General features: G+C 49.8%; 1 protein-coding gene across 1 annotated transcript in view; it reads left to right on the plus strand.

Moving 5' to 3' along the window:
- NIBAN2 (niban apoptosis regulator 2) overlaps window positions 1-12,939 on the plus strand; it is a 109,739-nt gene that overhangs the window by 64,890 nt on the left and 31,910 nt on the right. Inside the window, exons 3-4 of the mRNA XM_084821412.1 lie at window positions 6,362-6,490; window positions 8,127-8,232. Coding sequence (XP_084677538.1) covers window positions 6,362-6,490; window positions 8,127-8,232 — 235 coding nt within the window. The remainder of the gene's footprint in view (window positions 1-6,361; window positions 6,491-8,126; window positions 8,233-12,939) is intronic.

Consider the following 12,939-nt stretch of genomic DNA (forward strand, 5'->3'; position numbering starts at 1 on the left):
AGACACAAGGGCTGACACCTCCTCCCCCCCACCCCCGGAGCAAGCAGTAGCAAATGCTGCATTGATTGCTCCCACGCCAGGGTGCAGAAGGAAAATGGGAAGCATGACTAGTTGGTATATGCGCATGGGCAAGCAGTTCTGGCCATCACCATCTGAGGACTAAAAAGGCCAATCCAGAATTGAGTCTTCTGTCCTAACTAAATCAGAGGTATGCAACCTGGTTCCCTCTGATGTTTATAGACTCCAGATCCCATAATCCCTAACCATAGGCCATGCTGGTTGAAGATGATGAGAATTATAGCCCAGAACCTCTGGAGAGCACCAGGTTGCCTCTCCCTGCCCCAGAGCATCCCTCCCCTGGATGTGGCAGCTGGCTTGCCCACTCCGTCTGCTTCCTGTCTAACCCTGAGCTGCAAATGAGAGCTCTTTTGTCTGCCATCCTGTCTCTTGAAATGGGGTAGATCCATTTTTAATTCTGGGGTGCGTAAACAGCCAAGGGTGCATCTTGAATTTTGTCCCTCTGCTGTGTCTGCCTTGGCCTCCTGTTTATCGCGGGGGGCCCTGCAGCAAACAAGCATTTGGGCTTTAATAAGCACCCTTTTGGTGCCCCACCCTTGTGGCTGAGGGTGACCTTGGCGAGGGCGGATGTTGGCTGTGCCTGTCTTATTACTGGATAGTCCTCTGTGTGTGTGTGTTTTGTCTCCCATAAACATCCTCTGGCCTAGTTTTCACTGAGGTGATAAGCCTCTGGGAGGGAGGGTCTCATATTTGTATTTATTTATGCACAGTATTTATAAGCTGCTTTTGAGAGCCAGGCCCTTGCAGAGCAATGTACAGAGAGAAATGAGAGAAGATCACATTGTTGTACTATTACTAAGAGGAGAATTGCCATTCACAGCCTTGAGGAAAGGCTGCAGCAAAGAGAGAGGGTTTGTTTCCCTCCAAGGGTACTGAAGGGGTTAAGTGAGAATCAACCCCAGAACAGAGTACCATAACTGTTGGGGCCACCACCAAGAAAGCTCTATCTATGGTGCTCGCCAGCCTAACCTATTTTTCTGGTGGGCACACAAGCATGGCCTCTGAAGTAGATCTTGAATGTATGGGCAGCACCGTAGCGATGAAGGCAGTCCTTAAGCATGATGGAATAGGAGTGCTCATATAAATGCTTCTGCCTGCACATAGCGCTCATGTGATTGCTTCTGCCTGCACATAGAATCATAGAATCATAGAATAGTAGGGTTAGATGGAGCCTACAAGGCCATCGAGTCCAACCCCCTGCTCAATGCTAGAAAGCTAGTGTGTCAGGGGAAAGGTTCTAGCCTAGACTCCCCCCTGATACGCTAGCTTTGTATGTGCAGGGAATCATCTTTGTTTTGCCCTGAGGAGCATCCCGTCACTTGAGCCTCCACCTGAGGTGTGAGGCGATGTGAAGTTTGTTTCCTCGAACCTCCCAATAAGGGAAGGTTTCTACATCCCCTCGCAGTGGGAAGTGGGATATGAGACGGCCATCATCCATATCAACCCTTGCTGTGAAACAAGCTTATATAAATGCTTCTGCCTGCACATAGCACTCATGTGAATGCTTCTGCCTGCACATAGAAAGCTAGTGTGTCAGGGGAAAGGTTCTAGCCTAGGCTCCCCCCTGATATGCTAGCTTTGTATGTGCAGGGAATCATCTTTGTTTTGCCCTGAGGAGCATCCCGTCACTTGAGCCTCCACCTGCGGTGTGAGGTGATGTGAGGCTTGGTTCCTCGAACCTCCCAATACGGGGAGGTTTCTACATCCCCTCGCTGTGGGAAGGGGGATATGACTGTGAGACAACCATCGTCCATATCAACCCCTGCTGTGAAACACGCTTATTGGCATGCCAAGCCGCTCAAAGACCAACGCGAATGATCCAGAGCAAGTCCCACTGCACTCAGCAGGGCTTATTGCTTCCCTAACTGGGCACACTCCAGTTGCTTTCAACTACAACTCCCAGCATTCCTAACCATTGGCTGTGCTGGCTGGGGCTGATTGGAGTTGGAGTACAAACCATCTGGAGGAAACCAGGTTGAGGAAGGCTGAAGTCTAGGATTGCTAGCTTCTCTCCTCCCCACCCCCTGGTCCCTGTGCCCACTCTTTTTGTCTTTTCCTTCTCCTTTTTGTTGCCAATCTCTATTTGTCCTTTTTGGCGATGTTTCAGTATTTGTGCTTGTGCTTTCTGCAAGATGTCTCTGTGTGTGTTTATTTCTCTTTTATGTTCCTTGGTCACCCAAACCCACTGAGGAAGTGAATGCTCCTGACTCATGGGGAGATCTTTGCTGTGGGACTCCCAGAATTGCTCAAAGACTGCCTTAACAACAACAATAACAACAGCAAAAGAGAAAGAACTAATTGGTAAAGCCCAGGAGTGACTAAATTCCGGTGTAACCAGAATGCATAAATGCAGGATCTTCTGCGGAAATTAATGGGTGGCAGGGTTGAGGCCAGCAACACCGCTTCACGCTTCACCCAACCAGTGGAACTCCCTGCCTCTGGATATTTTGATGGTCGCTGGTGTAATAATTACTTGGCACGTTTCAAGTGTTCCGTGCATCTTCACAACAGCCCCCTGAGGCAGGCCAGTCTCCCCCCCCCCTTTGAAGTTGGGACTAAGAAGGCAGCAGGAGAGAGGCTTGTGGCTGCCTGTCTAGCGGAAGTAAGATCTGAACCAGGTTTTCTGTTCTTAGCCATTATGTTCCACTGGCCGTTCTTAAAAGTAACTCAACCAAACCTCATGCAAGATGGGTGTGTTTGAGGCTAATAGCCATGGTGGCTACAAGTCCCCCCCCCCATGTTACAGAGGCGGTGTTTTTGATATTTGGGTGCTGAAGGGCTGATCGGGTGTTGACATCAAACCTTGTTTGAGAACGTTCCCAGGGCAGGCAGTTCTTGGGAGAAAGAACCCAACGCTGGTAGGCCTGGATCGGAATGGGGGGTCTTAGTTCTGTGAATGGGCTTTGGGGGCCAGCCTAGAGTTTTACGCAATGCCCATTGTCCCATTGGCTGAGAGCAAAGGTCCAGCTGGCCCCCAGTATCTTATGCCCCAGGGTGCCCCACCCCCACCCCCCAAACAGCACATTGAGGACTGAGTGTGCTCAGTAGGCACAGAATGCTGACAGTTGTTGGGGTGGGAACAGAAATTGAGGGAGGAGGAATAGAATAGAGCAGCTGGATTCCTGAACAGGGAACATTCTGCACTGCAACATTTTGTTGCAGGTTCCATTTTCTAAACTTGAGAAGCCCAAAGGTTTCAGCCTTCCCCCCATAGGGAAGCTTCACCAACCCTGTGATCCCCTTTGCTACCCTTTTCTGCAAAGGCACATAAGCACCACTGAGTTTGATGGGACTTACTCCCTCGTAAGTGTGCATATCGGATTGCACCCTTAGGCAATTCCTTGTAGCATTCGGGGTGGAGGGGGATGAAGTTTTCTGAATTTATGTGTGAGAATTTGTTTTTCTTTGTCTTCTTGAGGAGTGGAATGCACCCCTGCGTGTGTGCGGAGTGTACTCCGTGTGTACACTCTGCACGCCATGCAGTGTGTGTGTGGCCTGCATCTTTCAACCTAAGTGCTAACTTTGGGATGTGCCGTTGCAAGCATGAAAGTGCATAGTTAACCTGTGGAATCCTCACAGTCAGAGGTAGTGTGCACAGTCAGAGGTAGCGTGCCTCCTAATGCTAATTGCTGGGGAACACGAGCTTAAGCTGTTGTGCGCATGTCCTGCTTCTGGGCTTCCCGTTGAGGCCCCCAGTTGACCCCTGTGGGAAACAGGATGCCAGACTACATAGCCCTTTGGTCTGATCCAGCAGGGCTCTTCTTATGTTAAGTTAAAGCTTAAGATCTGATTTATTACTCTGACCTAACATCCTGCTAGCGAGGCTTCCAGAGCATGTGAAGGTCCAAATCTGGAGCATACCCCTTAATCCATGCCACCCTCCTGATTGCCTGTGGCAACTGGAATTCCCCATGGTGGCTGGGGAATGCTGGGAGTTGTAGGACTTTTTTTCTGTCTAAACATGCATAGGATTGTGCCTTTAATGTTGATACGTGGCCATGCTGGCTGGGGAATGCTGGGAGTTGTAGGACTTTTTTTCTGTCTAAACATGCATAGGATTGTGCCTTTAATGTTGATACGTGGCCATGCTGGCTGGGGAATGCTGGGAGTTGTAGGACTTCTTTTCTGTCTAAACATGCATAGGATTGTGCCTTTAATGTTGATACATGGCCATGCTGGCTGGGGAATGCTGGGAGTTGTAGGACTTTTTCTGTCTAAACATGCACAGGTTTGCGCATTTAAAGTTGATACATGTCCATGCTGGCTGGGGAGTGCTGGGAGTTATGGGACTTCTTTTCTGTCTAAACATGCATAGGATTGTGCCTTTAATGTTGATACATGGCCATGCTGGCTGGGGAATGCTGGGAGTTCTAGGACTTCTTTTCTGTCTAAACATGCATAGGATTGTGCCTTTAATGTTGATACGTAGCCATGCTGGCTGGGGAATGCTGGGAGTTGTAGGACTTCTTTTCTGTCTAAACATGCATAGGATTGTGCCTTTAATGTTGATACGTGGCCATGCTGGCTGGGGAGTGCTGGGAGTTGTGGGATTTTTTTCTGTCTAATCATGCATAGAATCGTGCCTTTAATGTTGATATGCGGTCCAATAGAATGAATAAAAATGAATGTAATCATATGAGTTTGAGTTGCGGAGTGGGGTTGGAAGTTAGTGCAGGGAGGGCCTACTTAGCTGTTATTGTCTCGGGGGCCTCAGTATTTCACCTTTTACTTGTGTTAGGTTGACATAAAGCAGCATAAACATTTACAAAATTAAATTTCACTGACGCATTCCCTCTGTATCGCAGGTAAGCTTTTTTAGTCTAAAGGCAAGCTAGAAAAATATACTCATTTTACAAATGTTTAATTCCTTGACACTGCTGTGTATATGCTTGTTGTATATTTATGTGGCTTGATGTGTAGTCTGTGGATGAGGTTGTGTGCTTGTGTTGTCGGCTCCGCACACATTTCTACTTGTAGCAAGTTTTATTAGCTTGGATTATGGTAGATGGATAGAATGGCCCCATATCGTTTGGGGTGGGGGGTGGTGCCTCAGAGGCACCTCCCGGCCTGTGTGCTGGGATTGCCCAGTGGTGCAAAGGATTTGGATCCATGTGTTTGCCTTTGCCAGTGCGGTCGCACAACAAGATATAATGCTATCTGCAAAACTGGGACCACTGTCTCTTTATATGGACTCTAATACACAAAGAGCTCCTGGCTGTCTTCTGAACAGCAGCCAGGTTGGTCATAGCTGCTAAATGGAAATCAGCAGATGAACGTTCTCTTATCCTGTGGAAACAGAAAAATTGGGACCTTGCACTAATGGAGAACATCTTCAAGTTCAAAGAGGCCAAGTAGGAAGTGACACTTTTTATGGAATATGGTATCCATTTATTGAATTTGCGAATATTGAGAAGAATACACACAACAACCTCCTAAGACATATGGAACTCTATGGTGTGATCTATTAGGATGACTAGGGATCACTTTCTCAGATAATCTTGCTTGCATCAAATAGAGGTCCTGAGTGATCAGAAAGACTGTAAAGAAATGGACTCACATGCAGTGTATTTGGATTTGTTACTGTTCATTGTTACTTGGGGGGGGGGGAAGCTCTCCGTAAGTGATCACTTCGAACTACAGGCAAGAATGATCTGTCCCTTCTCCAGCAGCCTAATGGGTAGGAAGGAGTGAGGGGGAGAGGGAGAAAAGGGGTGGCAGGGAGAAAGCATGAGAGAGAGAAAAGGAGCAGGGGAGGTGGCAAAAGAAAGAGAGAGAAAGGGGCCACCCGCTTTTGGCTCTGGCTGCTCTCTCCACTGGCCCTCAACAGAAAAAAGATCACACACACACCATACGCCATTTTGGAAGAGGTGTGTGTGTGTGTGTGTGTGAGAGAGAGAGAGAGAGAGAGAGAGAGAGAGGAGAGAGAGAGAGAGAGGGAGAGAGAAGTGAAGAAAGGGAGGGAGGGAGAGAGAAAGAGAGAGAGAAAGAAAGAGAGGGGGGAGAGAGAGAAAGAGAGAGGGGGAGAGAGAGAGAAAGAGAGGGGGAGAGGGGGGGGAGAGAGGGAGAGAGAAAGAGAGAGGGGGGAGAGAGAAAGAGAGAGAGAGGGGGGGGAGAGAGAGAGAGAGAAAGAGAGGGGGGAGAGAGAGAAAGAGAGAGAGAGAAAGAGAAAGCAAGCAAGCAAGCATCTTCTAAGATGATGCCTGCCACCAAAGCCCTAACCATCCCCGCTGCACCCTTTCCCCCCCCCAGCTCACAATATTTCCTTCTTTCTTTCCCTCTCTAGGTTCCGCTGGAGGACCGTACCATCTTCTCGGGGAACCTCTTCCAGTACTTGGAAGAAAACAAGAAGTGGAGGAACCGCTTCAGCGTCGTCCCCCACAATTATGGGCTGGTGCTGTACGAGAATAAGCTGGTGAGGCCCTCCCTTGCTTCACGTGGGTGGAGGGGGGAGGGCAGCCGTTTGGGCAGAGAGGGGCCTGCCCCATGGGAGCTCTCTCGGTAGGCATCCGAGTGCCTTTTGAGATCTCTTGTGTTTTTCAAAGCGGCTTCTGGGGATAATTGCAGCGGGAGCAGCACTCTGCACGGCCATGCAGACTTCTGGATTAGGACATCTTGTGCCCTCTAACTTGCTTAGCCTGGCTGATGTATCGCCATGCAGGAAGGGGTAGGCTGGCTTGTGATTTCCTTTTGATTTCTCAGAGATGTCCACAACTCAGGGCTGGCAACCACACGGAAGATCTCAGGTTCAGTAGACTTCTGCCTGAGACCTTGGAAGTTGTTGGCACTCGGCGTATACAGTAGTTCATTCTAGATCAGCCTTCCGCAACCTGCTGCACTCCAGGTGTTTTGGACTGCAACTCCCATCAGCCCCAGCCAACAAGGCCTAGGATCAGGAATGCTGGGAGTTGTAGTCTGAAGCATCTGGAGGGCACCAGCGAGTCAAAATAAGGCCGTTCCCTGGGTTTCGCATGCAAACGTTGTGTTCCACTAAGATGGCTGCCATCTCTCCCCCGCCGCAACCCAAAAAGTGACTTTCGCATCTTTGAATATTTTGGATGTGGCTGGGAGCTGATTTATTCTCTGGCCCCTAGCTGGATGAACAACCCAGCATTCAGCACTGTAGGTGTGATTATTCGTCTTCTTTAAATTGGGGGAGAGGTGGGGGGCATATGTGGGGGGAAAGGGTTTGAAAGTTCTTCCGTAGTCTAAGGGAGAGCTTTCAAAACTTCTTCTACCATATATGCCTCTCACCTCTCCCCAGTTTAAAGAAGATGAATCATAAGAACATAAGAAGAGCCCTGCTGGGTTAGACCAAGAGTCCATCTAGTCCAGCATTCTGTTCACACAGCGGCCAACCAGCTACTTGCAGGAAACCCACGAACAGTACATGAGTGCCACAGCACCCTTCTGCCTATGTTCCCCAGCAACGGGTGTACACAGGCTCACTGCCTCTGGTACTGGAGTTAGCACATAGCCCTCAAGCACAGTAGCCATCAATAGCCTTTTCCTCTATGAAGTTGTCCAACCCCTTTCTAAAGCCATCCAAGTTGGTGGCCATCACTACATCTTGAGGTAGCGAATTCCATAGTTTGAAGTCCTTCCTTTGATCTATCCTGAATAATCACGCCCACAGTGCTGAATGTTGGCCTAACAGTGTTTTAGCCCATTGCTCAAGCTGTGGTCTTCAAGGCACACGACTCAACAACCTAAAAGGGGGGACCAGGGCTCAGTGGGCCTTTGCGTGCAGGAAGTCCCAGGTTTCATCCTTGGCATTTCCAGTTGAAAAGGACCAGGGAGCAGGTGATGGGGGAAGATTTTTCTCTGCCTGGGATCCTGGAGAGCCACCACCAGTCAGAGTAAACAGTGTGACCTGGTCTAGGGCAGCTTCCCGTGTTCTTAAGCACAACGGCTGGGTGGGAGACCACCAGGACAACCCCATGAACACCACCTAGATTTCCATGGAAGACAGGCGGGCGTATAAATGTAGTGTGATGGTGAGGTTGTGAGAAGGACTGCAGGGCTCACGTGTGACTGTCCCCTTCCCACAGGCCTTCGAGCGGGGGCTGCAGCCCCGAATCCTCATCAACAGCGCTGGCTACAAGATCCTCACCTCCCTGGAACAGTATCTGGAACTGGTCAACAGCAACTTGCCAGGTGAGTTCGACTTGGAGACCTGGATTGCTCCAACTCATCCTTCAGGCACAGAGGAGTATGGGGTGGGGGACATGTAGCCTTCCAGGTGTTGGTAGCCTGCAACACCCATCAGCCCCAGGCAGCATAGCCAACGGTGAGGGATGATGGGAGTTGTACTCCAGTAACATCTGGAGGGCTCACACATCCCCCATCCCTGGCCTACAAGAGATGCTCCTTGGTGCTTCTTTCCAGGGAGGAGTTTTCCTCTGAGAACAACCTTCTGCTCTCTGTTGTTCTTTCACAGCTGGGGGCTCTTCCATCTCTCCTGACCTTCATGTTGGGTTTTGTTCAGTGCCTGGGCATGTGGACATTTGAGGGCAATGGGCTAGCTGACCGGGCTGGCAAACCCACCTTGCTTGTCGGCATGCAAAATCCCATCCAGTGGCTTCCTTCTCCTCATCTTTTAAGCCCGAGCTGAAGAATTGGGTGGCAAGAACTGTGGTGAAGGCCGGGCCAAGAATAAGCTTCTCAAGTTGAATCTGGCTCTTTTGATCGTGGTCAGATGTGTCCCTTAGGTATGGAAGGAAGGAAGGGAAGAAGGCAGGACTGGGCATGGAGTCACTATCTGTTTGAGAGCTGTGGGAGGCACCACTTACGTACATGCCTTATTTATGTGCATGCCTTGTAGAGTTCCCCTCACTCAAGTGCACAGCAGGGCCTTTCTGCACATCCAGCTCCCAACTTTGTCTCAGATGCAAGTGATAATGTTGATCCACAAGCTTTATTTGTCTTCCTCTGCTCCGTTGGTGGGTTTTTCCTCTTTTTTTTTTTTTTTAAAAAAAAGACTCTTTGAATTCTTGGGGACAGGTTTGAATGATCAGGAATACGTCACTGGCGAAAGAATTCTCCTGCACTCGTGTGCAGCATACTAGTCCCCCTCTACTCAGCGCTGGTTAGGCCTCCTCTGGAGTACTGTGTCCAGTTCTGGGCACCACACTTTAAGAAGGATGCAGACAAGCTGGAGGGGGTTCAGAGAAGGTCAATGCAGATGATCAGGGGACTGGAAACAAAGCCTTATGAGGAGAGACTGAAAGGACTGGTCATGCTGAGCCTTGAGAAGAGAAGACTGAGGGGAGATAGGATAGCGCTCTTCAAGTACCTGAAAGGTTGTCACAGGGAAGAAGACCAGGATCTCTTCTCGATCATCCCAGAGCGCAGGACACGGAATCATGGGCTCAAGTTACAGGAAGGCAGATTCCGGCTGAATATCAGGGAAAACATCCTGACTGTTAGAGCAATACGACAATGGAACCAATTACCTAGGGAGGCGGTGCACTCTCCCACACTGGAGGCATTCAAGATGAGGCTGGACAGCCACCTGTCGGGGATGCTCTGACTTGGATTCCTGCATTGAGCAGGGGGTTGGACTCGATGGCCTTGTAGGCCCCTTCCAGCCCTACTAGTCTATGATTCTGTGAAACTTCAGCATACTTACCAGGCAGAAGTGAGTTATGCAAGCCAAACCTCTGTCTCTTTAGAGCAAAAGCCAAGCGATGTTGTCCAGAGGTTTTCCACTGGGAAGAGCTTTTATGGCTGCCTATTTTTTCCCCATGCCCTGGTGTGACAGTGGCCACAGTGAAGCTCTCCTAAATAACGTCTGGTTCTCAGGGAGCTAGCTTTAGGTCTGGAAAGGTGAGGGTGAGGGTGTCGGGTGGTGATAGGTATGGCCTCACATTTTCTCCCTCTTTTGTGGAATGGGGACAGAGAGAAGGGTTACTTCCAGACAAATATCCGTGGGCTAATGAGGAGAAGCAAGTCAGCTGCATGGCCTTGCGTGAGTCACCAAGTTTTGAGACAAACTGTTGTGTCAGCCACTTGTAAAGCACAGCGGTGAGGGAATGCGGTTGGTGGGTGGGGTGGAATGAGGGTGTCCTTTTCCAGTGGGCTGAAAAGACGTTTGTTCAGAGAGAAGCTGGCCATGCTCTACAGGTTCCCACTTGGAATAATGAGGTCACCTCTTCAGGCGGTGGCCGAGGCTACTTAATTGGACCGAGAGTAGAGCAGTAAAGTTTGTACGGAGAGAAAACAAGGGCGCGAGCAGGATGTGTAACTACTATGCCTGCAGTGTTTGCAGTAGAATGAAAAAAAAAAAATTCTAGATTTATCTGTTTTAAAAACTCATTTTGATCGCGTATTAAAGCACACCCAATTGTTAAACAGTAGTCTGATTTTCAGCCAGAAGGCCCAAACCTAGGTTTGGCTGTTGTGAGTAGCTTTCAGGGCAGTGTGCTCCTTCTCCCCCCGCCCCGCCCCCATGCTCCGATTTCATCCATCCCAAGTTTTCCAGGATGTCCAAATTGGGCAGGCTCTGGTTGCCGCAAACCATTGTTCGCTACCAAAGCCAAACTGGGGAAATGGCAGCTTGGAGGCAAACTATGGTTTGCGGTAACTATTGTGTGCCTGGTTCGAATGCCACAGCAAGCAAGGGACTGCTTGGGTGTAGGGGGGAGGCATCTGAATGCATGAGAGAAGGAGGAGCACCAAGCCCATGGTGCAGGCCATGGATCCATTTGTACATCTCCACTCGTAAAGAGGGTGAGAGGCTCGACCCCTTTCCCCTTCTCCCCTTGCAGGCTCTCCACCTCCTAGAATAGCCCTGATGGTCACTGCGGGAAGAGGATCTTCTAGGGCAGCGGTGGGGAATGTTTGGCCTTCCAGATGTTGCTGGCCTGCAACTCCCATCAGCCCCAGCCAGCATACCCAATGGTATGGGTGGGGATGATGGGACTTGCAGTCCTGCAACATCTGGAGGGTCGCACGTTCCCCATCTCTGCTGTAGGAAGAAGCAACTGCCTTTTCCGCTACTCCAACAGTCACTTCCTGTGTTTGGCTGTTGTGTGAGCAGCCCTAAGACAACCGTGAGTCAGCCAGAGCCCCAGACCCAGCCATGGGAGGAGGGGAGTGTCCACCTTATCTGTCTGCCAGCCATAGGCAAGAGGAAGGAGAGCCATCGCAGGTCCCCAGCATGGGCAGATCACAAAGATGCAATGCGCATTGGATGTGTGCTCTGCCCTTTCCAGAAGTCTTTGCAGTTGCAAACCTTTTTTGCCATCGACTTCTGTTTTATTTTTCAGATTTGAGTGGCTGTAACGGTGAATTGCTTTAATTCTGTTTTTATTGTAAAGCCACTTGGGAGCTGTTAGGACTGTGAGGCAGGGCTGCAAACCATAGGAAGTAATTGAAATGGCCCTCCAAGCAGGCTGAAATGCATGCTTGGAAAATCCCCAAGGACACTGCCCAATCTGACCAGTCAGACCCCTGGCCGTGAGCAAAGTCTACTTTCTGAGCCGCCCCAAGAGGATCAGGAGCAGGGAGGAGATTCAGGAAGTTGGAAGGGACCGTGGAGGTCATCTAGTCCACCCTTCTGCTCAATGCAAGATCTGCAGTGTGGGATGCAACTACAGCATGCCCGACAGGCAATGCACATCCAGCTTCTGCTTAAATCCTTCCACCACCTCCTGAGGTGCTCTGTCCCGCTGTCCAGCTGCTCACGCCATTTTGCCTAGGAGACATCATAGTGCATGAACAGTGGTGCAACCCAAGTGAATATGGACTCCTGTCGCTTGCGTCCTGTTGGTGTGAGGCACGACTTGGCAACCTCACATGATGGGCACTTGGCAAAAGGGATTCTGCCTGCTGCATCCTTCTTGCCGGAAAGATACTAAGGCTTCCAGATGTTCCAGCTTCCAGATGTTCCAGCTTTCTGCCATTGGCAGTTCAATCCAGAAGCACAGATGGGCTGCACATTGGCCTGTCCTCGGGGGCAGGAACATCTCTCCGGCCCTCTGTGCTGCCGTCGCCTGCATCCCTTGCCCCTCTGTTCCAATTCCTGAATTCAAGTGTGGCTTTTGGTGTTGTTTTGGGCAAGGTGTGTGCGAATATGCGAATTCATAGAATCATAGAATAGTAGGGTTGGAAGGGGCCTACAAGGCCATTGAGTCCAACCCCCTGCTCAGTGCAAGAATCCAAGTCAGAGCATCCCTGACAAATGGCTGTCTAGTCTTGTCTTGAATACTTCCAGTGTGGGAGAGCCCACCACCTCCCTAGGGAATTGGTTCCATGGTCATCTTGCTCTAACAGTCAGGAGGTTTCTCCTGATGTTCAGCCAGAATCTGGCTTCCTGTGACTTGAGCCCATGATTCCGTGTCCTGCACTCTGGGATGTTCGAGAAGAGAGCCCGGCCTTCCTCTCTGTGACAACCTTTCAAGTCCTTGAAGAGCACTATCCTATCTCCCCTCAGTCTTCTCAAGGCTAAACATGCCCCGTTCTTTCAGTCTCTCCTCATAGGGCTTTGTTTCCAGTCGCCTGATCATCTTCATTGCCCTCCTCTGAACCCTCTCCAGCTTGTCTGCATGCGTCTTAAAGTGTGGTGCCCAGAACTGGACACAGTACTCAAGATGAGGCCTAACCAGTGCTGAGTAGAGGGGAACTAGGACTTCACATGATTTGGAAGCTATACTTCTATTAATGCAGCCCAAAATAGCATTTGCCTTTTTTGCAGCCACATTCATATTCAGCTTGTGATCTACAACAATTCCAGGATCTTTCTCGCTTGTAGTATTGTTGAGCCAAGTATCACCCATCTAAAATTCCTCTAAACATTGCATTTATTTATATTTACACCACCCTTCAATAATAATAATTGACAGGGGTTCAAAGTGCTTCACA

The sequence above is a fragment of the Heloderma suspectum genome, chromosome 14 (genome assembly GCF_057233095.1).
Source record: "Heloderma suspectum isolate Gila_16-S chromosome 14, 16-S_ref, whole genome shotgun sequence".
Classification (NCBI taxonomy): Eukaryota; Metazoa; Chordata; class Lepidosauria; order Squamata; family Helodermatidae; genus Heloderma; species Heloderma suspectum.